Below are 27,709 nucleotides of genomic sequence, written 5' to 3'. Positions count from 1 at the left end.
TTTTCGTGGAAAACGGCGTCAAAACCAAAGATTTAAAAGGAATTCTAAAAATCAACCCAGTCATAATAATACCTCAACAACAAGAACGTGGAGAAAGACGACAGTGATTGATACAATAACTCCTGGCCCTTATCAAGCATCAGTTCCAACAGAAAGGCAACTGACTGACGTTTCCGCAACCACGTCGACTACGAGGGAAGCCACCTCAACAATGTCCACTCTGGAATCTACAGAAGGAGGGTCGATCACAGAAACAAGTGAAACGTTGACTATCAAGCAAGAAACCACAGCGACTGGGGCGTCTTCAACTTCTTCTGCATCAACGACAGAGGAAAGCTCGACGTCCGAAATGGTGACTGACGCATCCTCAGCTGTAACAGAAACTACATCTACCGCACCCACTTCTTCTGCCACAGACAAATCAACCGAGACTTCCAACCTTTCAACTCTGTTGACAACCACCACGAGAGAGACTTTCACACCATCAATCGAACCGACAACAGCTGCTTCCACTCAGACAACAGAGTTCTCCACTGATACAACGATGGGAGAAGCGTCCACGGTATCAGAGGCTAGCACTGAGTCTACCCCCTCGGAATCAACGTTCCTAGTCACAAACACAGGATCTACTCTTTCTCAGCAATCCACCACCTCAACATCAGCTTCAGAGGGTACCACAGAAGCAATGACATCTTCAGTGTTTAGCTCGATCAGTGAAGCAAGCACCTCCGAGTCCATGTTCAGCAGCCAAGTCCAATATACCACTCAAGGCTCAACAGAGGCATCTTCAACACAGACGGTTTCAATTCCAACCGCGGCCACTGCTACAGCCACAGAGGAAACGTCAAGTACAATCACTCCTGGCCCTTATCAAGCATCAGTTTCAACGGAAAGGCAGCTGACTGACGTTTCCGCCACCACGTCCACTACGATGGAGGCCACCTCAACAATGTCCACTCTGGAATCTACCGAAGCAACGTCGACCACACAAACAAGTGAAACGTTGACTGTTTCCACGGAATCAGCCTCCACAAACACTGCCTCTCTTGCCACTGCATCTTCATCTTCCTCAGTGGAGCCAACGACGCAAGAAAGCACAGCGACTGGGGCGTCTTCAACTTCTTCTACATCAACGACAGAGGAAAGCTCGACGTCCGAAATGGTGACTGACGCATCCTCAGCTGTAACAGAAACTACATCTACCGCACCCACTTCTTCTGCCACAGACAAATCAACCGAGACTTCCAACCTTTCAACTCTGTTGACAACCACCACGAGAGAGACTTTCACACCATCAATCGAACCGACAACAGCTGCTTCCACTCAGACAACAGAGTTCTCCACTGATACAACGATGGGAGAAGCGTCTACGGTATCAGAGGCTAGCACTGAGTCTACCCCATCGGAATCAACGTTCCAAGTCACAAACACAGGACCTACTCTTTCTCAGCAATCCACCACCTCAACATCAGCTTCAGAGGGTACCACAGAAGCAATGACATCTTCAGTGTTTAGCTCGATCAGTGAAGCAAGCACCTCCGAGTCCATGTTCAGCAGTAAAGTCCAATATACCACCCAAGGCTCAACAGAGGCATCTTCAACACAGACGGTTTCACTTCCAACCGCGGCCACTGCATCAGCCACAGAGGAAACGTCAAGTACAATCACTCCTGGCCCTTATCAAGCATCAGTTTCAACGGAAAGGCAGCTGACTGACGTTTCCGCCACCACGTCCACTACGATGGAGGCCACCTCAACAATGTCCACTCTGGAATCTACCGAAGCAACGTCGACCACACAAACAAGTGAAACGTTGACTGTTTCCACGGAATCAGCCTCCACAAACACTGCCTCTCTTGCCACTGCATCTTCATCTTCCTCAGTGGAGCCAACGACGCAAGAAAGCACAGCGACTGGGGCGTCTTCAACTTCTTCTGCATCAACGACAGAGGAAAGCTCGACGTCCGAAATGGTGACTGACGCATCCTCAGCTGTAACAGAAACTACATCTACCGCACCCACTTCTTCTGCCACAGACAAATCAACCGAGACTTCCAACCTTTCAACTCTGTTGACAACCACCACGAGAGAGACTTTCACACCATCAATCGAACCGACAACAGCTGCTTCCACTCAGACAACAGAGTTCTCCACTGATACAACGATGGGAGAAGCGTCCACGGTATCAGAGGCTAGCACTGAGTCTACCCCATCGGAATCAACGTTCCAAGTCACAAACACAGGATCTACTCTTTCTCAGCAATCCACCACCTCAACATCAGCTTCAGAGGGTACCACAGAAGCAATGACATCTTCAGTGTTTAGCTCGATCAGTGAAGCAAGCACCTCCGAGTCCATGTTCAGCAGTAAAGTCCAATATACCACTCAAGGCTCAACAGAGGCATCTTCAACACAGACGGTTTCACTTCCAACCGCGGCCACTGCTACAGCCACAGAGGAAACGTCAAGTACAATCACTCCTGGCCCTTATCAAGCATCAGTTTCAACTGAAAGGCAGCTGACTGACGTTTCCGCCACCACGTCCACTACGATGGAGGCCACCTCAACAATGTCCACTCTGGAATCTACCGAAGCAACGTCGACCACACAAACAAGTGAAACGTTGACTGTTTCCACGGAATCAGCCTCCACAAACACTGCCTCTCTTGCCACTGCATCTTCATCTTCCTCAGTGGAGCCAACGACGCAAGAAAGCACAGCGACTGGGGCGTCTTCAACTTCTTCTGCATCAACGACAGAGGAAAGCTCGACGTCCGAAATGGTGACTGACGCATCCTCAGCTGTAACAGAAACTACATCTACCGCACCCACTTCTTCTGCCACAGACAAATCAACCGAGACTTCCAACCTTTCAACTCTGTTGACAACCACCACGAGAGAGACTTTCACACCATCAATCGAACCGACAACAGCTGCTTCCACTCAGACAACAGAGTTCTCCACTGATACAACGATGGGAGAAGCGTCCACGGTATCAGAGGCTAGCACTGAGTCTACCCCATCGGAATCAACGTTCCAAGTCACAAACACAGGACCTACTCTTTCTCAGCAATCCACCACCTCAACATCAGCTTCAGAGGGTACCACAGAAGCAATGACATCTTCAGTGTTTAGCTCGATCAGTGAAGCAAGCACCTCCGAGTCCATGTTCAGCAGTAAAGTCCAATATACCACCCAAGGCTCAACAGAGGCATCTTCAACACAGACGGTTTCACTTCCAACCGCGGCCACTGCTACAGCCACAGAGGAAACGTCAAGTACAATCACTCCTGGCCCTTATCAAGCATCAGTTTCAACGGAAAGGCAGCTGACTGACGTTTCCGCCACCACGTCCACTACGATGGAGGCCACCTCAACAATGTCCACTCTGGAATCTACCGAAGCAACGTCGACCACACAAACAAGTGAAACGTTGACTGTTTCCACGGAATCAGCCTCCACAAACACTGCCTCTCTTGCCACTGCATCTTCATCTTCCTCAGTGGAGCCAACGACGCAAGAAAGCACAGCGACTGGGGCGTCTTCAACTTCTTCTGCATCAACGACAGAGGAAAGCTCGACGTCCGAAATGGTGACTGACGCATCCTCAGCTGTAACAGAAACTACATCTACCGCACCCACTTCTTCTGCCACAGACAAATCAACCGAGACTTCCAACCTTTCAACTCTGTTGACAACCACCACGAGAGAGACTTTCACACCATCAATCGAACCGACAACAGCTGCTTCCACTCAGACAACAGAGTTCTCCACTGATACAACGATGGGAGAAGCGTCCACGGTATCAGAGGCTAGCACTGAGTCTACCCCATCGGAATCAACGTTCCAAGTCACAAACACAGGATCTACTCTTTCTCAGCAATCCACCACCTCAACATCAGCTTCAGAGGGTACCACAGAAGCAATGACATCTTCAGTGTTTAGCTCGATCAGTGAAGCAAGCACCTCCGAGTCCATGTTCAGCAGTAAAGTCCAATATACCACTCAAGGCTCAACAGAGGCATCTTCAACACAGACGGTTTCACTTCCAACCGCGGCCACTGCTACAGCCACAGAGGAAACGTCAAGTACAATCACTCCTGGCCCTTATCAAGCATCAGTTTCAACGGAAAGGCAGCTGACTGACGTTTCCGCCACCACGTCCACTACGATGGAGGCCACCTCAACAATGTCCACTCTGGAATCTACCGAAGCAACGTCGACCACACAAACAAGTGAAACGTTGACTGTTTCCACGGAATCAGCCTCCGCAAACACTGCCTCTCTTGCCACTGCATCTTCATCTTCCTCAGTGGAGCCAACGACGCAAGAAACCACAGCGACTGGGGCGTCTTCAACTTCTTCTGCATCAACGACAGAGGAAAGCTCGACGTCCGAAATGGTGACTGATGCATCCTCAGCTGTAACAGAAACTACATCTACCGCACCCACTTCTTCTGCCACAGACAAATCAACCGAGACTTCCAACCTTTCAACTCTGTTGACAACCACCACGAGAGAGACTTTCACACCATCAATCGAACCGACAACAGCTGCTTCCACTCAGACAACAGAGTTCTCCACTGATACAACGATGGGAGAAGCGTCCACGGTATCAGAGGCTAGCACTGAGTCTACCCCATCGGAATCAACGTTCCTAGTCACAAACACAGGATCTACTCTTTCTCAGCAATCCACCACCTCAACATCAGCTTCAGAGGGTACCACAGAAGCAATGACATCTTCAGTGTTTAGCTCGATCAGTGAAGCAAGCACCTCCAAATCCACGTTCAGCAGCAAAGCCCAATATACCACTCAAGGCTCAACAGAGGCATCTTCAACACAGACGGTTTCAATTCCAACCGCGGCCACTGCTACAGCCACAGAGGAAACGTCAAGTACAATCACTCCTGGCCCTTATCAAGCATCAGTTTCAACGGAAAGGCAGCTGACTGACGTTTCCGCCACCACGTCCACTACGATGGAGGCCACCTCAACAATGTCCACTCTGGAATCTACCGAAGCAACGTCGACCACACAAACAAGTGAAACGTTGACTGTTTCCACGGAATCAGCCTCCGCAAACACTGCCTCTCTTGCCACTGCATCTTCATCTTCCTCAGTGGAGCCAACGACGCAAGAAAGCACAGCGACTGGGGCGTCTTCAACTTCTTCTGCATCAACGACAGAGGAAAGCTCGACGTCCGAAATGGTGACTGACGCATCCTCAGCTGTAACAGAAACTACATCTACCGCACCCACTTCTTCTGCCACAGACAAATCAACCGAGACTTCCAACCTTTCAACTCTGTTGACAACCACCACGAGAGAGACTTTCACACCATCAATCGAACCGACAACAGCTGCTTCCACTCAGACAACAGAGTTCTCCACTGATACAACGATGGGAGAAGCGTCCACGGTATCAGAGGCTAGCACTGAGTCTACCCCATCGGAATCAACGTTCCTAGTCACAAACACAGGACCTACTCTTTCTCAGCAATCCACCACCTCAACATCAGCTTCAGAGGGTACCACAGAAGCAATGACATCTTCAGTGTTTAGCTCGATCAGTGAAGCAAGCACCTCCGAGTCCATGTTCAGCAGTAAAGTCCAATATACCACTCAAGGCTCAACAGAGGCATCTTCAACACAGACGGTTTCACTTCCAACCGCGGCCACTGCTACAGCCACAGAGGAAACGTCAAGTACAATCACTCCTGGCCCTTATCAAGCATCAGTTTCAACGGAAAGGCAGCTGACTGACGTTTCCGCCACCACGTCCACTACGATGGAGGCCACCTCAACAATGTCCACTCTGGAATCTACCGAAGCAACGTCGACCACACAAACAAGTGAAACGTTGACTGTTTCCACGGAATCAGCCTCCACAAACACTGCCTCTCTTGCCACTGCATCTTCATCTTCCTCAGTGGAGCCAACGACGCAAGAAAGCACAGCGACTGGGGCGTCTTCAACTTCTTCTGCATTAACGACAGAGGAAAGCTCGACGTCCGAAATGGTGACTGACGCATCCTCAGCTGTAACAGAAACTACATCTACCGCACCCACTTCTTCTGCCACAGACAAATCAACCGAGACTTCCAACCTTTCAACTCTGTTGACAACCACCACGAGAGAGACTTTCACACCATCAATCGAACCGACAACAGCTGCTTCCACTCAGACAACAGAGTTCTCCACTGATACAACGATGGGAGAAGCGTCCACGGTATCAGAGGCTAGCACTGAGTCTACCCCATCGGAATCAAGGTTCCTAGTCACAAACACAGGATCTACTCTTTCTCAGCAATCCACCACCTCAACATCAGCTTCAGAGGGTACCACAGAAGCAATGACATCTTCAGTGTTTAGCTCGATCAGTGAAACAAGCACCTCCGAGTCTATGTTCAGCAGTAAAGTCCAATATACCACTCAAGGCTCAACAGAGGCATCTTCAACACAGACGGTTTCAATTCCAACCGCGGCCACTGCTACAGCCACAGAGGAAGCGTCAAGTACAATCACTCCTGGCCCTTATCAAGCATCAGTTTCAACGGAAAGGCAGCTGACTGACGTTTCCGCCACCACGTCCACTACGATGGAGGCCACCTCAACAATGTCCACTCTGGAATCTACCGAAGCAACGTCGACCACACAAACAAGTGAAACGTTGACTGTTTCCACGGAATCAGCCTCCGCAAACACTGCCTCTCTTGCCACTGCATCTTCATCTTCCTCAGTGGAGCCAACGACGCAAGAAAGCACAGCGACTGGGGCGTCTTCAACTTCTTCTGCATCAACGACAGAGGAAAGCTCGACGTCCGAAATGGTGACTGACGCATCCTCAGCTGTAACAGAAACTACATCTACCGCACCCACTTCTTCTGCCACAGACAAATCAACCGAGACTTCCAACCTTTCAACTCTGTTGACAACCACCACGAGAGAGACTTTCACACCATCAATCGAACCGACAACAGCTGCTTCCACTCAGACAACAGAGTTCTCCACTGATACAACGATGGGAGAAGCGTCCACGGTATCAGAGGCTAGCACTGAGTCTACCCCATCGGAATCAACGTTCCTAGTCACAAACACAGGATCTACTCTTTCTCAGCAATCCACCACCTCAACATCAGCTTCAGAGGGTACCACAGAAGCAATGACATCTTCAGTGTTTAGCTCGATCAGTGAAACAAGCACCTCCGAGTCTATGTTCAGCAGTAAAGTCCAATATACCACTCAAGGCTCAACAGAGGCATCTTCAACACAGACGGTTTCAATTCCAACCGCGGCCACTGCTACAGCCACAGAGGAAGCGTCAAGTACAATCACTCCTGGCCCTTATCAAGCATCAGTTTCAACGGAAAGGCAGCTGACTGACGTTTCCGCCACCACGTCCACTACGATGGAGGCCACCTCAACAATGTCCACTCTGGAATCTACCGAAGCAACGTCGACCACACAAACAAGTGAAACGTTGACTGTTTCCACGGAATCAGCCTCCACAAACACTGCCTCTCTTGCCACTGCATCTTCATCTTCCTCAGTGGAGCCAACGACGCAAGAAAGCACAGCGACTGGGGCGTCTTCAACTTCTTCTGCATCAACGACAGAGGAAAGCTCGACGTCCGAAATGGTGACTGACGCATCCTCAGCTGTAACAGAAACTACATCTACCGCACCCACTTCTTCTGCCACAGACAAATCAACCGAGACTTCCAACCTTTCAACTCTGTTGACAACCACCACGAGAGAGACTTTCACACCATCAATCGAACCGACAACAGCTGCTTCCACTCAGACAACAGAGTTCTCCACTGATACAACGGTGGGAGAAGCGTCCACGGTATCAGAGGCTAGCACTGAGTCTACCTCCTCGGAATCAACGTTCCTAGTCACAAACACAGGATCTACTCTTTCTCAGCAATCCACCACCTCAACATCAGCTTCAGAGGGTACCACAGAAGCAATGACATCTTCAGTGTTTAGCTCGATCAGTGAAGCAAGCACCTCCAAATCCACGTTCAGCAGCAAAGTCCAATATACCACTCAAGGCTCAACAGAGGCATCTTCAACACAGACGGTTTCAATTCCAACCGCGGCCACTGCTACAGCCACAGAGGAAACGTCAAGTACAATCACTCCTGGCCCTTATCAAGCATCAGTTTCAACGGAAAGGCAGCTGACTGACGTTTCCGTCACCACGTCCACTACGATGGAGGCCACCTCAACAATGTCCACTCTGGAATCTACCGAAGCAACGTCGACCACACAAACAAGTGAAACGTTGACTGTTTCCACGGAATCAGCCTCCGCAAACACTGCCTCTCTTGCCACTGCATCTTCATCTTCCTCAGTGGAGCCAACGACGCAAGAAAGCACAGCGACTGGGGCGTCTTCAACTTCTTCTGCATCAACGACAGAGGAAAGCTCGACGTCCGAAATGGTGACTGACGCATCCTCAGCTGTAACAGAAACTACATCTACCGCACCCACTTCTTCTGCCACAGACAAATCAACCGAGACTTCCAACCTTTCAACTCTGTTGACAACCACCACGAGAGAGACTTTCACACCATCAATCGAACCGACAACAGCTGCTTCCACTCAGACAACAGAGTTCTCCACTGATACAACGATGGGAGAAGCGTCCACGGTATCAGAGGCTAGCACTGAGTCTACCCCATCGGAATCAACGTTCCAAGTCACAAACACAGGACCTACTCTTTCTCAGCAATCCACCACCTCAACATCAGCTTCAGCGGGTACCACAGAAGCAATGACATCTTCAGTGTTTAGCTCGATCAGTGAAGCAAGCACCTCCGAGTCCATGTTCAGCAGTAAAGTCCAATATACCACTCAAGGCTCAACAGAGGCATCTTCAACACAGACGGTTTCACTTCCAACCGCGGCCACTGCTACAGCCACAGAGGAAACGTCAAGTACAATCACTCCTGGCCCTTATCAAGCATCAGTTTCAACGGAAAGGCAGCTGACTGACGTTTCCGCCACCACGTCCACTACGATGGAGGCCACCTCAACAATGTCCACTCTGGAATCTACCGAAGCAACGTCGACCACACAAACAAGTGAAACGTTGACTGTTTCCACGGAATCAGCCTCCACAAACACTGCCTCTCTTGCCACTGCATCTTCATCTTCCTCAGTGGAGCCAACGACGCAAGAAACCACAGCGACTGGGGCGTCTTCAACTTCTTCTGCATCAACGACAGAGGAAAGCTCGACGTCCGAAATGGTGACTGACGCATCCTCAGCTGTAACAGAAACTACATCTACCGCACCCACTTCTTCTGCCACAGACAAATCAACCGAGACTTCCAACCTTTCAACTCTGTTGACAACCACCACGAGAGAGACTTTCACACCATCAATCGAACCGACAACAGCTGCTTCCACTCAGACAACAGAGTTCTCCACTGATACAACGATGGGAGAAGCGTCCACGGTATCAGAGGCTAGCACTGAGTCTACCCCATCGGAATCAACGTTCCAAGTCACAAACACAGGACCTACTCTTTCTCAGCAATCCACCACCTCAACATCAGCTTCAGCGGGTACCACAGAAGCAATGACATCTTCAGTGTTTAGCTCGATCAGTGAAGCAAGCACCTCCGAGTCCATGTTCAGCAGTAAAGTCCAATATACCACTCAAGGCTCAACAGAGGCATCTTCAACACAGACGGTTTCACTTCCAACCGCGGCCACTGCTACAGCCACAGAGGAAACGTCAAGTACAATCACTCCTGGCCCTTATCAAGCATCAGTTTCAACGGAAAGGCAGCTGACTGACGTTTCCGCCACCACGTCCACTACGATGGAGGCCACCTCAACAATGTCCACTCTGGAATCTACCGAAGCAACGTCGACCACACAAACAAGTGAAACGTTGACTGTTTCCACGGAATCAGCCTCCACAAACACTGCCTCTCTTGCCACTGCATCTTCATCTTCCTCAGTGGAGCCAACGACGCAAGAAAGCACAGCGACTGGGGCGTCTTCAACTTCTTCTGCATCAACGACAGAGGAAAGCTCGACGTCCGAAATGGTGACTGACGCATCCTCAGCTGTAACAGAAACTACATCTACCGCACCCACTTCTTCTGCCACAGACAAATCAACCGAGACTTCCAACCTTTCAACTCTGTTGACAACCACCACGAGAGAGACTTTCACACCATCAATCGAACCGACAACAGCTGCTTCCACTCAGACAACAGAGTTCTCCACTGATACAACGATGGGAGAAGCGTCCACGGTATCAGAGGCTAGCACTGAGTCTACCCCATCGGAATCAACGTTCCTAGTCACAAACACAGGATCTACTCTTTCTCAGCAATCCACCACCTCAACATCAGCTTCAGAGGGTACCACAGAAGCAATGACATCTTCAGTGTTTAGCTCGATCAGTGAAGCAAGCACCTCCAAATCCACGTTCAACAGCAAAGCCCAATATACCACTCAAGGCTCAACAGAGGCATCTTCAACACAGACGGTTTCAATTCCAACCGCGGCCACTGCTACAGCCACAGAGGAAACGTCAAGTACAATCACTCCTGGCCCTTATCAAGCATCAGTTTCAACGGAAAGGCAGCTGACTGACGTTTCCGCCACCACGTCCACTACGATGGAGGCCACCTCAACAATGTCCACTCTGGAATCTACCGAAGCAACGTCGACCACACAAACAAGTGAAACGTTGACTGTTTCCACGGAATCAGCCTCCACAAACACTGCCTCTCTTGCCACTGCATCTTCATCTTCCTCAGTGGAGCCAACGACGCAAGAAAGCACAGCGACTGGGGCGTCTTCAACTTCCTCTGCATCAACGACAGAGGAAAGCTCGACGTCCGAAATGGTGACTGACGCATCCTCAGCTGTAACAGAAACTACATCTACCGCACCCACTTCTTCTGCCACAGACAAATCAACCGAGACTTCCAACCTTTCAACTCTGTTGACAACCACCACGAGAGAGACTTTCACACCATCAATCGAACCGACAACAGCTGCTTCCACTCAGACAACAGAGTTCTCCACTGATACAACGATGGGAGAAGCGTCCACGGTATCAGAGGCTAGCACTGAGTCTACCCCATCGGAATCAACGTTCCTAGTCACAAACACAGGACCTACTCTTTCTCAGCAATCCACCACCTCAACATCAGCTTCAGCGGGTACCACAGAAGCAATGACATCTTCAGTGTTTAGCTCGATCAGTGAAGCAAGCACCTCCGAGTCCATGTTCAGCAGTAAAGTCCAATATACCACTCAAGGCTCAACAGAGGCATCTTCAACACAGACGGTTTCAATTCCAACCGCGGCCACTGCTACAGCCACAGAGGAAACGTCAAGTACAATCCCTCCTGGCCCTTATCAAGCATCAGTTTCAACGGAAAGGCAGCTGACTGACGTTTCCGCCACCACGTCCACTACGATGGAGGCCACCTCAACAATGTCCACTCTGGAATCTACCGAAGCAACGTCGACCACACAAACAAGTGAAACGTTGACTGTTTCCACGGAATCAGCCTCCGCAAACACTGCCTCTCTTGCCACTGCATCTTCATCTTCCTCAGTGGAGCCAACGACGCAAGAAAGCACAGCGACTGGGGCGTCTTCAACTTCTTCTGCATCAACGACAGAGGAAAGCTCGACGTCCGAAATGGTGACTGACGCATCCTCAGCTGTAACAGAAACTACATCTACCGCACCCACTTCTTCTGCCACAGACAAATCAACCGAGACTTCCAACCTTTCAACTCTGTTGACAACCACCACGAGAGAGACTTTCACACCATCAATCGAACCGACAACAGCTGCTTCCACTCAGACAACAGAGTTCTCCACTGATACAACGATGGGAGAAGCGTCCACGGTATCAGAGGCTAGCACTGAGTCTACCCCATCGGAATCAACGTTCCTAGTCACAAACACAGGACCTACTCTTTCTCAGCAATCCACCACCTCAACATCAGCTTCAGCGGGTACCACAGAAGCAATGACATCTTCAGTGTTTAGCTCGATCAGTGAAGCAAGCACCTCCGAGTCCATGTTCAGCAGTAAAGTCCAATATACCACTCAAGGCTCAACAGAGGCATCTTCAACACAGACGGTTTCAATTCCAACCGCGGCCACTGCTACAGCCACAGAGGAAACGTCAAGTACAATCACTCCTGGCCCTTATCAAGCATCAGTTTCAACGGAAAGGCAGCTGACTGACGTTTCCGCCACCACGTCCACTACGATGGAGGCCACCTCAACAATGTCCACTCTGGAATCTACCGAAGCAACGTCGACCACACAAACAAGTGAAACGTTGACTGTTTCCACGGAATCAGCCTCCACAAACACTGCCTCTCTTGCCACTGCATCTTCATCTTCCTCAGTGGAGCCAACGACGCAAGAAAGCACAGCGACTGGGGCGTCTTCAACTTCTTCTGCATCAACGACAGAGGAAAGCTCGACGTCCGAAATGGTGACTGACGCATCCTCAGCTGTAACAGAAACTACATCTACCGCACCCACTTCTTCTGCCACAGACAAATCAACCGAGACTTCCAACCTTTCAACTCTGTTGACAACCACCACGAGAGAGACTTTCACACCATCAATCGAACCGACAACAGCTGCTTCCACTCAGACAACAGAGTTCTCCACTGATACAACGATGGGAGAAGCGTCCACGGTATCAGAGGCTAGCACTGAGTCTACCCCATCGGAATCAACGTTCCCAGTCACAAACACAGGACCTACTCTTTCTCAGCAATCCACCACCTCAACATCAGCTTCAGAGGGTACCACAGAAGCAATGACATCTTCAGTGTTTAGCTCGATCAGTGAAGCAAGCACCTCCGAGTCCATGTTCAGCAGTAAAGTCCAATATACCACTCAAGGCTCAACAGAGGCATCTTCAACACAGACGGTTTCACTTCCAACCGCGGCCACTGCTACAGCCACAGAGGAAACGTCAAGTACAATCACTCCTGGCCCTTATCAAGCATCAGTTTCAACGGAAAGGCAGCTGACTGACGTTTCCGCCACCACGTCCACTACGATGGAGGCCACCTCAACAATGTCCACTCTGGAATCTACCGAAGCAACGTCGACCACACAAACAAGTGAAACGTTGACTGTTTCCACGGAATCAGCCTCCACAAACACTGCCTCTCTTGCCACTGCATCTTCATCTTCCTCAGTGGAGCCAACGACGCAAGAAAGCACAGCGACTGGGGCGTCTTCAACTTCTTCTGCATTAACGACAGAGGAAAGCTCGACGTCCGAAATGGTGACTGACGCATCCTCAGCTGTAACAGAAACTACATCTACCGCACCCACTTCTTCTGCCACAGACAAATCAACCGAGACTTCCAACCTTTCAACTCTGTTGACAACCACCACGAGAGAGACTTTCACACCATCAATCGAACCGACAACAGCTGCTTCCACTCAGACAACAGAGTTCTCCACTGATACAACGATGGGAGAAGCGTCCACGGTATCAGAGGCTAGCACTGAGTCTACCCCCTCGGAATCAACGTTCCTAGTCACAAACACAGGATCTACTCTTTCTCAGCAATCCACCACCTCAACATCAGCTTCAGAGGGTACCACAGAAGCAATGACATCTCCAGTGTTTAGCTCGATCAGTGAAGCAAGCACCTCCGAGTCCACGTTCAGCAGTAAAGTCCAATATACCACTCAAGGCTCAACAGAGGCATCTTCAACACAGACGGTTTCACTTCCAACCGCGGCCACTGCTACAGCCACAGAGGAAACGTCAAGTACAATCACTCCTGGCCCTTATCAAGCATCAGTTTCAACGGAAAGGCAGCTGACTGACGTTTCCGCCACCACGTCCACTACGATGGAGGCCACCTCAACAATGTCCACTCTGGAATCTACCGAAGCAACGTCGACCACACAAACAAGTGAAACGTTGACTGTTTCCACGGAATCAGCCTCCACAAACACAGCCTCTCTTGCCACTGCATCTTCATCTTCCTCAGTGGAGCCAACGACGCAAGAAAGCACAGCGACTGGGGCGTCTTCAACTTCTTCTGCATCAACGACAGAGGAAAGCTCGACGTTCGAAATGGTGACTGACGCATCCTCAGCTGTAACAGAAACTACATCTACCGCACCCACTTCTTCTGCCACAGACAAATCAACCGAGACTTCCAACCTTTCAACTCTGTTGACAACCACCACGAGAGAGACTTTCACACCATCAATCGAACCGACAACAGCTGCTTCCACTCAGACAACAGAGTTCTCCACTGATACAACGATGGGAGAAGCGTCCACGGTATCAGAGGCTAGCACTGAGTCTACCCCATCGGAATCAACGTTCCTAGTCACAAACACAGGACCTACTCTTTCTCAGCAATCCACCACCTCAACATCAGCTTCAGAGGGTACCACAGAAGCAATGACATCTTCAGTGTTTAGCTCGATCAGTGAAGCAAACACCTCCGAGTCCATGTTCAGCAGTAAAGTCCAATATACCACTCAAGGCTCAACAGAGGCATCTTCAACACAGACGGTTTCACTTCCAACCGCGGCCATTGCTACAGCCACAGAGGAAACGTCAAGTACAATCACTCCTGGCCCTTATCAAGCATCAGTTTCAACGGAAAGGCAGCTGACTGACGTTTCCGCCACCACGTCCACTACGATGGAGGCCACCTCAACAATGTCCACTCTGGAATCTACCGAAGCAACGTCGACCACACAAACAAGTGAAACGTTGACTGTTTCCACGGAATCAGCCTCCACAAACACTGCCTCTCTTGCCACTGCATCTTCATCTTCCTCAGTGGAGCCAACGACGCAAGAAAGCACAGCGACTGGGGCGTCTTCAACTTCTTCTGCATCAACGACAGAGGAAAGCTCGACGTCCGAAATGGTGACTGACGCATCCTCAGCTGTAACAGAAACTACATCTACCGCACCCACTTCTTCTGCCACAGACAAATCAACCGAGACTTCCAACCTTTCAACTCTGTTGACAACCACCACGAGAGAGACTTTCACACCATCAATCGAACCGACAACAGCTGCTTCCACTCAGACAACAGAGTTCTCCACTGATACAACGATGGGAGAAGCGTCCACGGTATCAGAGGCTAGCACTGAGTCTACCCCCTCGGAATCAACGTTCCAAGTCACAAACACAGGATCTACTCTTTCTCAGCAATCCACCACCTCAACATCAGCTTCAGAGGGTACCACAGAAGCAATGACATCTTCAGTGTTTAGCTCGATCAGTGAAGCAAGCACCTCCAAATCAACGTTCAGCAGCCAAGCCCAATATACCACTCAAGGCTCAACAGAGGCATCTTCAACACAGACGGTTTCAATTCCAACTGCGGCCACTGCTACAGCCACAGAGGAAACGTCAAGTACAATCACTCCTGGCCCTTATCAAGCATCAGTTTCAACGGAAAGGCAGCTGACTGACGTTTCCGCCACCACGTCCACTACGATGGAGGCCACCTCAACGATGTCCACTCTGGAATCTACCGAAGCAACGTCGACCACACAAACAAGTGTAACGTTGACTGTTTCCACGGAATCAGCCTCCACAAACACTGCCTCTCTTGCCACTGCATCTTCATCTTCCTCAGTGGAGCCAACGACGCAAGAAAGCACAGCGACTGGGGCGTCTTCAACTTCTTCTGCATCAACGACAGAGGAAAGCTCGACGTCCGAAATGGTGACTGACGCATCCTCAGCTGTAACAGAAACTACATCTACCGCACCCACTTCTTCTGCCACAGACAAATCAACCGAGACTTCCAACCTTTCAACTCTGTTGACAACCACCACGAGAGAGACTTTCACACCATCAATCGAACCGACAACAGCTGCTTCCACTCAGACAACAGAGTTCTCCACTGATACAACGATGGGAGAAGCGTCCACGGTATCAGAGGCTAGCACTGAGTCTACCCCATCGGAATCAACGTTCCAAGTCACAAACACAGGATCTACTCTTTCTCAGCAATCCACCACCTCAACATCAGCTTCAGAGGGTACCACAGAAGCAATGACATCTTCAGTGTTTAGCTCGATCAGTGAAGCAAGCACCTCCAAATCCACGTTCAGCAGCAAAGCCCAATATACCACTCAAGGCTCAACAGAGGCATCTTCAACACAGACGGTTTCAATTCCAACCGCGGCCACTGCTACAGCCACAGAGGAAACGTCAAGTACAATCACTCCTGGCCCTTATCAAGCATCAGTTTCAACGGAAAGGCAGCTGACTGACGTTTCCGCCACCACGTCCACTACGATGGAGGCCACCTCAACAATGTCCACTCTGGAATCTACCGAAGCAACGTCGACCACACAAACAAGTGTAACGTTGACTGTTTCCACGGAATCAGCCTCCACAAACACTGCCTCTCTTGCCACTGCATCTTCATCTTCCTCAGTGGAGCCAACGACGCAAGAAAGCACAGCGACTGCGGCGTCTTCAACTTCTTCTGCATCAACGACAGAGGAAAGCTCGACGTCCGAAATGGTGACTGACGCATCCTCAGCTGTAACAGAAACTACATCTACCGCACCCACTTCTTCTGCCACAGACAAATCAACCGAGACTTCCAACCTTTCAACTCTGTTGACAACCACCACGAGAGAGACTTTCACACCATCAATCGAACCGACAACAGCTGCTTCCACTCAGACAACAGAGTTCTCCACTGATACAACGATGGGAGAAGCGTCCACGGTATCAGAGGCTAGCACTGAGTCTACCCCATCGGAATCAACGTTCCTAGTCACAAACACAGGATCTACTCTTTCTCAGCAATCCACCACCTCAACATCAGTTTCAGAGGGTACCACAGAAGCAATGACATCTTCAGTGTTTAGCTCGATCAGTGAAGCAAGCACCTCCGAGTCCACGTTCAGCAGCCAAGCCCAATATACCTCTCAAGGCTCAACAGAGGCATCTTCAACACAGACGGTTTCACTTCCAACTGCGGCCACTGCTACAGCCACAGAGGAAACGTCAAGTACAATCACTCCTGGCCCTTATCAAGCATCAGTTTCAACGGAAAGGCAGCTGACTGACGTTTCCGCCACCACGTCCACTACGATGGAGGCCACCTCAACAATGTCCACTCTGGAATCTACCGAAGCAACGTCGACCACACAAACAAGTGTAACGTTGACTGTTTCCACGGAATCAGCCTCCACAAACACTGCCTCTCTTGCCACTGCATCTTCATCTTCCTCAGTGGAGCCAACGACGCAAGAAAGCACAGCGACTGGGGCGTCTTCAACTTCTTCTGCATCAACGACAGAGGAAAGCTCGACGTCCGAAATGGTGACTGACGCATCCTCAGCTGTAACAGAAACTACATCTACCGCACCCACTTCTTCTGCCACAGACAAATCAACCGAGACTTCCAACCTTTCAACTCTGTTGACAACCACCACGAGAGAGACTTTCACACCATCAATCGAACCGACAACAGCTGCTTCCACTCAGACAACAGAGTTCTCCACTGATACAACGATGGGAGAAGCGTCCACGGTATCAGAGGCTAGCACTGAGTCTACCCCATCGGAATCAACGTTCCTAGTCACAAACACAGGATCTACTCTTTCTCAGCAATCCACCACCTCAACATCAGTTTCAGAGGGTACCACAGAAGCAATGACATCTCCAGTGTTTAGCTCGATCAGTGAAGCAAGCACCTCCGAGTCCACGTTCAGCAGCCAAGCCCAATATACCTCTCAAGGCTCAACAGAGGCATCTTCAACACAGACGGTTTCACTTCCAACTGCGGCCACTGCTACAGCCACAGAGGAAACGTCAAGTACAATCACTCCTGGCCCTTATCAAGCATCAGTTTCAACGGAAAGGCAGCTGACTGACGTTTCCGCCACCACGTCCACTACGATGGAGGCCACCTCAACAATGTCCACTCTGGAATCTACCGAAGCAACGTCGACCACACAAACAAGTGTAACGTTGACTGTTTCCACGGAATCAGCCTCCACAAACACTGCCTCTCTTGCCACTGCATCTTCATCTTCCTCAGTGGAGCCAACGACGCAAGAAACCACAGCGACTGGGGCGTCTTCAACTTCTTCTGCATCAACGACAGAGGAAAGCTCGACGTCCGAAATGGTGACTGACGCATCCTCAGCTGTAACAGAAACTACATCTACCGCACCCACTTCTTCTGCCACAGACAAATCAACCGAGACTTCCAACCTTTCAACTCTGTTGACAACCACCACGAGAGAGACTTTCACACCATCAATCGAACCGACAACAGCTGCTTCCACTCAGACAACAGAGTTCTCCACTGATACAACGATGGGAGAAGCGTCCACGGTATCAGAGGCTAGCACTGAGTCTACCCCATCGGAATCAACGTTCCTAGTCACAAACACAGGACCTACTCTTTCTCAGCAATCCACCACCTCAACATCAGTTTCAGAGGGTACCACAGAAGCAATGACATCTCCAGTGTTTAGCTCGATCAGTGAAGCAAGCACCTCCGAGTCCACGTTCAGCAGCCAAGCCCAATATACCTCTCCAGGCTCAACAGAGGCATCTTCAACACAGACGGTTTCACTTCCAACCGCGGCCACTGCTACAGCCACAGAGGAAACGTCAAGTACAATCACTCCTGGCCCTTATCAAGCATCAGTTTCAACGGAAAGGCAGCTGACTGACGTTTCCTCCACCACGTCCACTACGATGGAGGCCACCTCAACAATGTCCACTCTGGAATCTACCGAAGCAACGTCGACCACACAAACAAGTGAAACGTTGACTGTTTCCACGGAATCAGCCTCCACAAACATTGCCTCTCTTGCCACTGCATCTTCATCTTCATCAGTGGAGCCAACGACGCAAGAAACCACAGCGACTGGGGCGTCTTCAACTTCTTCTGCATCAACGACAGAGGAAAGCTCGACAATCGAAATGGTGACTGACGCATCCTCAGCTGTAACAGAAACTACATCTACTGTACCCACTTCTCCTGCCACAGACAAATCAACCGAGACTTCCAACCTTTCAACTCTGTTGACAACCACCACGAGAGAGACTTTCACACCATCAATCGAACCGACAACAGCTGCTTCCACTCAGACAACAGAGTTCAACGATACAACGATGGGAGAAGCGTCCACGGTATCAGAGGCTAGCACTGAGTCTACCCCATCGGAATCAACGTTCCTAGTCACAAACACAGGATCTACTCTTTCTCAGCAATCCACCACCTCAACATCAGCTTCAGAGGGTACCACAGAAGCAATGACATCTTCAGTGTTTAGCTCGATCAGTGAAGCAAGCACCTCCAAATCCACGTTCAGCAGCCAAGCCCAATATACCACTCAAGGCTCAACAGAGGCATCTTCAACACAGACGGTTTCACTTCCAACCGCGGCCACTGCTACAACCACAGAGGAAACGTCAAGTACAATCACTCCTGGCCCTTATCAAGCATCAGTTTCAACGGAAAGGCAGCTGACTGACGTTTCCGCCACCACGTCCACTACGATGGAGGCCACCTCAACAATGTCCACTCTGGAATCTACCGAAGCAACGTCGACCACACAAACAAGTGTAACGTTGACTGTTTCCACGGAATCAGCCTCCACAAACACTGCCTCTCTTGCCACTGCATCTTCATCTTCCTCAGTGGAGCCAACGACGCAAGAAAGCACAGCGACTGGGGCGTCTTCAACTTCTTCTGCATCAACGACAGAGGAAAGCTCGACGTCCGAAATGGTGACTGACGCATCCTCAGCTGTAACAGAAACTACATCTACCGCACCCACTTCTTCTGCCACAGACAAATCAACCGAGACTTCCAACCTTTCAACTCTGTTGACAACCACCACGAGAGAGACTTTCACACCATCAATCGAACCGACAACAGCTGCTTCCACTCAGACAACAGAGTTCTCCACTGATACAACGATGGGAGAAGCGTCCACGGTATCAGAGGCTAGCACTGAGTCTACCCCATCGGAATCAACGTTCCTAGTCACAAACACAGGATCTACTCTTTCTCAGCAATCCACCACCTCAACATCAGCTTCAGAGGGTACCACAGAAGCAATGACATCTCCAGTGTTTAGCTCGATCAGTGAAGCAAGCACCTCCGAGTCCACGTTCAGCAGCCAAGCCCAATATACCTCTCAAGGCTCAACAGAGGCATCTTCAACACAGACGGTTTCACTTCCAACCGCGGCCACTGCTACAGCCACAGAGGAAACGTCAAGTACAATCACTCCTGGCCCTTATCAAGCATCAGTTTCAACGGAAAGGCAGCTGACTGACGTTTCCGCCACCACGCCCACTACGATGGAGGCCACCTCAACAATGTCCACTCTGGAATCTACCGAAGCAACGTCGACCACACAAACAAGTGAAACGTTGACTGTTTCCACGGAATCAGCCTCCACAAACACTGCCTCTCTTGCCACTGCATCTTCATCTTCCTCAGTGGAGCCAACGACGCAAGAAAGCACAGCGACTGGGGCGTCTTCAACTTCTTCTGCATCAACGACAGAGGAAAGCTCGACGTCCGAAATGGTGACTGACGCATCCTCAGCTGTAACAGAAACTACATCTACCGCACCCACTTCTTCTGCCACAGACAAATCAACCGAGACTTCCAACCTTTCAACTCTGTTGACAACCACCACGAGAGAGACTTTCACACCATCAATCGAACCGACAACAGCTGCTTCCACTCAGACAACAGAGTTCTCCACTGATACAACGATGGGAGAAGCGTCCACGGTATCAGAGGCTAGCACTGAGTCTACCCCATCGGAATCAACGTTCCTAGTCACAAACACAGGATCTACTCTTTCTCAGCAATCCACCACCTCAACATCAGTTTCAGAGGGTACCACAGAAGCAATGACATCTCCAGTGTTTAGCTCGATCAGTGAAGCAAGCACCTCCGAGTCCACGTTCAGCAGCCAAGCCCAATATACCTCTCCAGGCTCAACAGAGGCATCTTCAACACAGACGGTTTCACTTCCAACCGCGTCCACTGCTACAGCCACAGAGGAAACGTCAAGTACAATCACTCCTGGCCCTTATCAAGCATCAGTTTCAACGGAAAGGCAGCTGACTGACGTTTCCGCCACCACGTCCACTACGATGGAGGCCACCTCAACAATGTCCACTCTGGAATCTACCGAAGCAACGTCGACCACACAAACAAGTGAAACGTTGACTGTTTCCACGGAATCAGCCTCCACAAACATTGCCTCTCTTGCCACTGCATCTTCATCTTCCTCAGTGGAGCCAACGACGCAAGAAAGCACAGCGACTGGGGCGTCTTCAACTTCTTCTGCATCAACGACAGAGGAAAGCTCGACAATCGAAATGGTGACTGACGCATCCTCAGCTGTAACAGAAACTACATCTACCGCACCCACTTCTTCTGCCACAGACAAATCAACCGAGACTTCCAACCTTTCAACTCTGTTGACAACCACCACGAGAGAGACTTTCACACCATCAATCGAACCGACAACAGCTGCTTCCACTCAGACAACAGAGTTCAACGATACAACGATGGGAGAAGCGTCCACGGTATCAGAGGCTAGCACTGAGTCTACCCCATCGGAATCAACGTTCCTAGTCACAAACACAGGATCTACTCTTTCTCAGCAATCCACCACCTCAACATCAGCTTCAGAGGGTACCACAGAAGCAATGACATCTTCAGTGTTTAGCTCGATCAGTGAAGCAAGCACCTCCAAATCCACGTTCAGCAGCCAAGCCCAATATACCACTCAAGGCTCAACAGAGGCATCTTCAACACAGACGGTTTCACTTCCAACCGCGGCCACTGCTACAGCCACAGAGGAAACGTCAAGTACAATCACTCCTGGCCCTTATCAAGCATCAGTTTCAACGGAAAGGCAGCTGACTGACGTTTCCGCCACCACGTCCACTACGATGGAGGCCACCTCAACAATGTCCACTCTGGAATCTACCGAAGCAACGTCGACCACACAAACAAGTGTAACGTTGACTGTTTCCACGGAATCAGCCTCCACAAACACTGCCTCTCTTGCCACTGCATCTTCATCTTCCTCAGTGGAGCCAACGACGCAAGAAAGCACAGCGACTGGGGCGTCTTCAACTTCTTCTGCATCAACGACAGAGGAAAGCTCGACGTCCGAAATGGTGACTGACGCATCCTCAGCTGTAACAGAAACTACATCTACCGCACCCACTTCTTCTGCCACAGACAAATCAACCGAGACTTCCAACCTTTCAACTCTGTTGACAACCACCACGAGAGAGACTTTCACACCATCAATCGAACCGACAACAGCTGCTTCCACTCAGACAACAGAGTTCTCCACTGATACAACGATGGGAGAAGCGTCCACGGTATCAGAGGCTAGCACTGAGTCTACCCCATCGGAATCAACGTTCCAAGTCACAAACACAGGATCTACTCTTTCTCAGCAATCCACCACCTCAACATCAGCTTCAGAGGGTACCACAGAAGCAATGACATCTCCAGTGTTTAGCTCGATCAGTGAAGCAAGCACCTCCGAGTCCACGTTCAGCAGCCAAGCCCAATATACCACTCAAGGCTCAACAGAGGCATCTTCAACACAGACGGTTTCACTTCCAACCGCGGCCACGGCTACAGCCACAGAGGAAACGTCAAGTACAATCACTCCTGGCCCTTATCAAGCATCAGTTTCAACGGAAAGGCAGCTGACTGACGTTTCCGCCACCACGTCCACTACGATGGAGGCCACCTCAACAATGTCCACTCTGGAATCTACCGAAGCAACGTCGACCACACAAACAAGTGAAACGTTGACTGTTTCCACGGAATCAGCCTCCACAAACACTGCCTCTCTTGCCACTGCATCTTCATCTTCCTCAGTGGAGCCAACGACGCAAGAAAGCACAGCGACTGGGGCGTCTTCAACTTCTTCTGCATCAACGACAGAGGAAAGCTCGACGTTCGAAATGGTGACTGACGCATCCTCAGCTGTAACAGAAACTACATCTACCGCACCCACTTCTTCTGCCACAGACAAATCAACCGAGACTTCCAACCTTTCAACTCTGTTGACAACCACCACGAGAGAGACTTTCACACCATCAATCGAACCGACCACAGCTGCTTCCACTCAGACAACAGAGTTCTCCACTGATACAACGATGGGAGAAGCGTCCACGGTATCAGAGGCTAGCACTGAGTCTACCCCATCGGAATCAACGTTCCTAGTCACAAACACAGGACCTACTCTTTCTCAGCAATCCACCACCTCAACATCAGCTTCAGAGGGTACCACAGAAGCAATGACATCTCCAGTGTTTAGCTCGATCAGTGAAGCAAGCACCTCCGAGTCCACGTTCAGCAGCCAAGCCCAATATACCACTCAAGGCTCAACAGAGGCATCTTCAACACAGACGGTTTCACTTCCAACCGCGTCCACTGCTACAGCCACAGAGGAAACGTCAAGTACAATCACTCCTGGCCCTTATCAAGCATCAGTTTCAACGGAAAGGCAGCTGACTGACGTTTCCGCCACCACGTCCACTACGATGGAGGCCACCTCAACAATGTCCACTCTGGAATCTACCGAAGCAACGTCGACCACACAAACAAGTGTAACGTTGACTGTTTCCACGGAATCAGCCTCCACAAACACTGCCTCTCTTGCCACTGCATCTTCATCTTCCTCAGTGGAGCCAACGACGCAAGAAAGCACAGCGACTGGGGCGTCTTCAACTTCTTCTGCATCAACGACAGAGGAAAGCTCGACGTCCGAAATGGTGACTGACGCATCCTCAGCTGTAACAGAAACTACATCTACCGCACCCACTTCTTCTGCCACAGACAAATCAACCGAGACTTCCAACCTTTCAACTCTGTTGACAACCACCCCGAGAGAGACTTTCACACCATCAATCGAACCGACAACAGCTGCTTCCACTCAGACAACAGAGTTCTCCACTGATACAACGATGGGAGAAGCGTCCACGGTATCAGAGGCTAGCACTGAGTCTACCCCATCGGAATCAACGTTCCAAGTCACAAACACAGGACCTACTCTTTCTCAGCAATCCACTACCTCAACATCAGCTTCAGAGGGTACCACAGAAGCAATGACATCTTCAGTGTTTAGCTCGATCAGTGAAGCAAGCACCTCCGAGTCCACGTTCAGCAGCCAAGCCCAATATACCACTCAAGGCTCAACAGAGGCATCTTCAACACAGACGGTTTCAATTCCAACCGCGGCCACTGCTACAGCCACAGAGGAAACGTCAAGTACAATCACTCCTGGCCCTTATCAAGCATCAGTTTCAACGGAAAGGCAGCTGACTGACGTTTCCGCCACCACGTCCACTACGATGGAGGCCACCTCAACAATGTCCACTCTGGAATCTACCGAAGCAACGTCGACCACACAAACAAGTGTAACGTTGACTGTTTCCACGGAATCAGCCTCCACAAACACTGCCTCTCTTGCCACTGCATCTTCATCTTCCTCAGTGGAGCCAACGACGCAAGAAAGCACAGCGACTGGGGCGTCTTCAACTTCTTCTGCATCAACGACAGAGGAAAGCTCGACGTCCGAAATGGTGACTGACGCATCCTCAGCTGTAACAGAAACTACATCTACCGCACCCACTTCTTCTGCCACAGACAAATCAACCGAGACTTCCAACCTTTCAACTCTGTTGACAACCACCACGAGAGAGACTTTCACACCATCAATCGAACCGACCACAGCTGCTTCCACTCAGACAACAGAGTTCTCCACTGATACAACGATGGGAGAAGCGTCCACGGTATCAGAGGCTAGCACTGAGTCTACCCCATCGGAATCAACGTTCCCAGTCACAAACACAGGATCTACTCTTTCTCAGCAATCCACCACCTCAACATCAGCTTCAGAGGGTACCACAGAAGCAATGACATCTCCAGTGTTTAGCTCGATCAGTGAAGCAAGCACCTCCGAGTCCACGTTCAGCAGCCAAGTCCAATATACCACTCAAGGCTCAACAGAGGCATCTTCAACACAGACTGTTTCACTTCCAACCGCGTCCACTGCTACAGCCACAGAGGAAACGTCAAGTACAATCACTCCTGGCCCTTATCAAGCATCAGTTTCAACGGAAAGGCAGCTGACTGACGTTTCCGCCACCACGTCCACTACGATGGAGGCCACCTCAACAATGTCCACTCTGGAATCTACCGAAGCAACGTCGACCACACAAACAAGTGTAACGTTGACTGTTTCCACGGAATCAGCCTCCACAAACACTGCCTCTCTTGCCACTGCATCTTCATCTTCCTCAGTGGAGCCAACGACGCAAGAAAGCACAGCGACTGGGGCGTCTTCAACTTCTTCTGCATCAACGACAGAGGAAAGCTCGACGTCCGAAATGGTGACTGACGCATCCTCAGCTGTAACAGAAACTACATCTACCGCACCCACTTCTTCTGCCACAGACAAATCAACCGAGACTTCCAACCTTTCAACTCTGTTGACAACCACCCCGAGAGAGACTTTCACACCATCAATCGAACCGACAACAGCTGCTTCCACTCAGACAACAGAGTTCTCCACTGATACAACGATGGGAGAAGCGTCCACGGTATCAGAGGCTAGCACTGAGTCTACCCCATCGGAATCAACGTTCCAAGTCACAAACACAGGACCTACTCTTTCTCAGCAATCCACCACCTCAACATCAGCTTCAGAGGGTACCACAGAAGCAATGACATCTTCAGTGTTTAGCTCGATCAGTGAAGCAAGCACCTCCGAGTCCACGTTCAGCAGCCAAGCCCAATATACCACTCAAGGCTCAACAGAGGCATCTTCAACACAGACGGTTTCAATTCCAACCGCGGCCACTGCTACAGCCACAGAGGAAACGTCAAGTACAATCACTCCTGGCCCTTATCAAGCATCAGTTTCAACGGAAAGGCAGCTGACTGACGTTTCCGCCACCACGTCCACTACGATGGAGGCCACCTCAACAATGTCCACTCTGGAATCTACCGAAGCAACGTCGACCACACAAACAAGTGTAACGTTGACTGTTTCCACGGAATCAGCCTCCACAAACACTGCCTCTCTTGCCACTGCATCTTCATCTTCCTCAGTGGAGCCAACGACGCAAGAAAGCACAGCGACTGGGGCGTCTTCAACTTCTTCTGCATCAACGACAGAGGAAAGCTCGACGTCCGAAATGGTGACTGACGCATCCTCAGCTGTAACAGAAACTACATCTACCGCACCCACTTCTTCTGCCACAGACAAATCAACCGAGGCTTCCAACCTTTCAACTCTGTTGACAACCACCACGAGAGAGACTTTCACACCATCAATCGAACCGACAACAGCTGCTTCCACTCAGACAACAGAGTTCTCCACTGATACAACGATGGGAGAAGCGTCCACGGTATCAGAGGCTAGCACTGAGTCTACCCCATCGGAATCAACGTTCCTAGTCACAAACACAGGACCTACTCTTTCTCAGCAATCCACCACCTCAACATCAGCTTCAGAGGGTACCACAGAAGCAATGACATCTCCAGTGTTTAGCTCGATCAGTGAAGCAAGCACCTCCGAGTCCACGTTCAGCAGCCAAGTCCAATATACCATTCAAGGCTCAACAGAGGCATCTTCAACACAGACGGTTTCACTTCCAACCGCGGCCACTGCATCAGCCACAGAGGAAACGTCAAGTACAATCACTCCTGGCCCTTATCAAGCATCAGTTTCAACGGAAAGGCAGCTGACTGACGTTTCCGCCACCACGTCCACTACGATGGAGGCCACCTCAACAATGTCCACTCTGGAATCTACCGAAGCAACGTCGACCACACAAACAAGTGTAACGTTGACTGTTTCCACGGAATCAGCCTCCACAAACACTGCCTCTCTTGCCACTGCATCTTCATCTTCCTCAGTGGAGCCAACGACGCAAGAAACCACAGCGACTGGGGCGTCTTCAACATCTATTACTTCAACAACAGTGGGAAGCTCGACGTCCGAAATGGTGACTGGCGCATCCTCAGCTGTAACAGAAACTACATCTACCACAACCATATTTTCTGCCACAGAGACATCAACCGAGACCTCTTCGCTTATATCATCTACAGAACAATGTAGTGCAAGTCAGTATCTTGCCATTATATATGGTATATTCAAAAGGTGTATTGCCTGTATGAGTCTTGGTCATTCGCTTAGTAACCGGTGCATCCGTAGTTTTAATGTGTTAATATTTCTATGAATGTGTCTTGTAATACATTAAAACGTTTTCACTTAAGCTAAGTGTATTCAAGAACATGTAAAACTAAAATTGCTAACACAACAACCTTTTTAGTAGACGATGAATCTTGCCTTGCAAAACCTCACATTGTAAATCTGTGGACTCTTTTCCAGAATCAACAAAGGCAATGTTTTCATTAGATATACAGTGCAACGTGTCTTTGAAGAGTGAAAATGTCCAACAACTGGGGATGATGGTGAATGTATTTATATGTTATTTATGCTTTACGAACTTATTTGAGCTTCATGTCATTATTTCTCATGGTGATCCCCTTTCTGTCACTTTAGTATGGACCTTGTTCATTAAAAGGGGGCGATGGGCTAGCCTAGTGCTTAAAAGCGTTCGCTCGTCACACTGAAG

General features: G+C 50.1%; 1 protein-coding gene across 1 annotated transcript in view; it reads left to right on the top strand.

Annotated features, from left to right (window-relative positions):
• The first annotated feature begins 211 nt into the window (after positions 1 to 211).
• The window catches only part of LOC139465568 (pneumococcal serine-rich repeat protein-like), a 31,651-nt gene continuing 4,153 nt past the window's right edge, over positions 212 to 27,709 (top strand). The window contains exons 1-2 of the mRNA XM_071247283.1: positions 212 to 7,151; positions 7,251 to 27,194. Coding sequence (XP_071103384.1) covers positions 212 to 7,151; positions 7,251 to 27,194 — 26,884 coding nt within the window. The remainder of the gene's footprint in view (positions 7,152 to 7,250; positions 27,195 to 27,709) is intronic.

This window comes from Haliotis cracherodii, unplaced genomic scaffold (genome assembly GCF_022045235.1).
Source record: "Haliotis cracherodii isolate W230 unplaced genomic scaffold, xgHalCrac1.p SCAF_18, whole genome shotgun sequence".
NCBI lineage: Eukaryota > Metazoa > Mollusca > Gastropoda > Lepetellida > Haliotidae > Haliotis > Haliotis cracherodii.
This window is presented reverse-complemented; position numbering and strand designations above follow the sequence as displayed.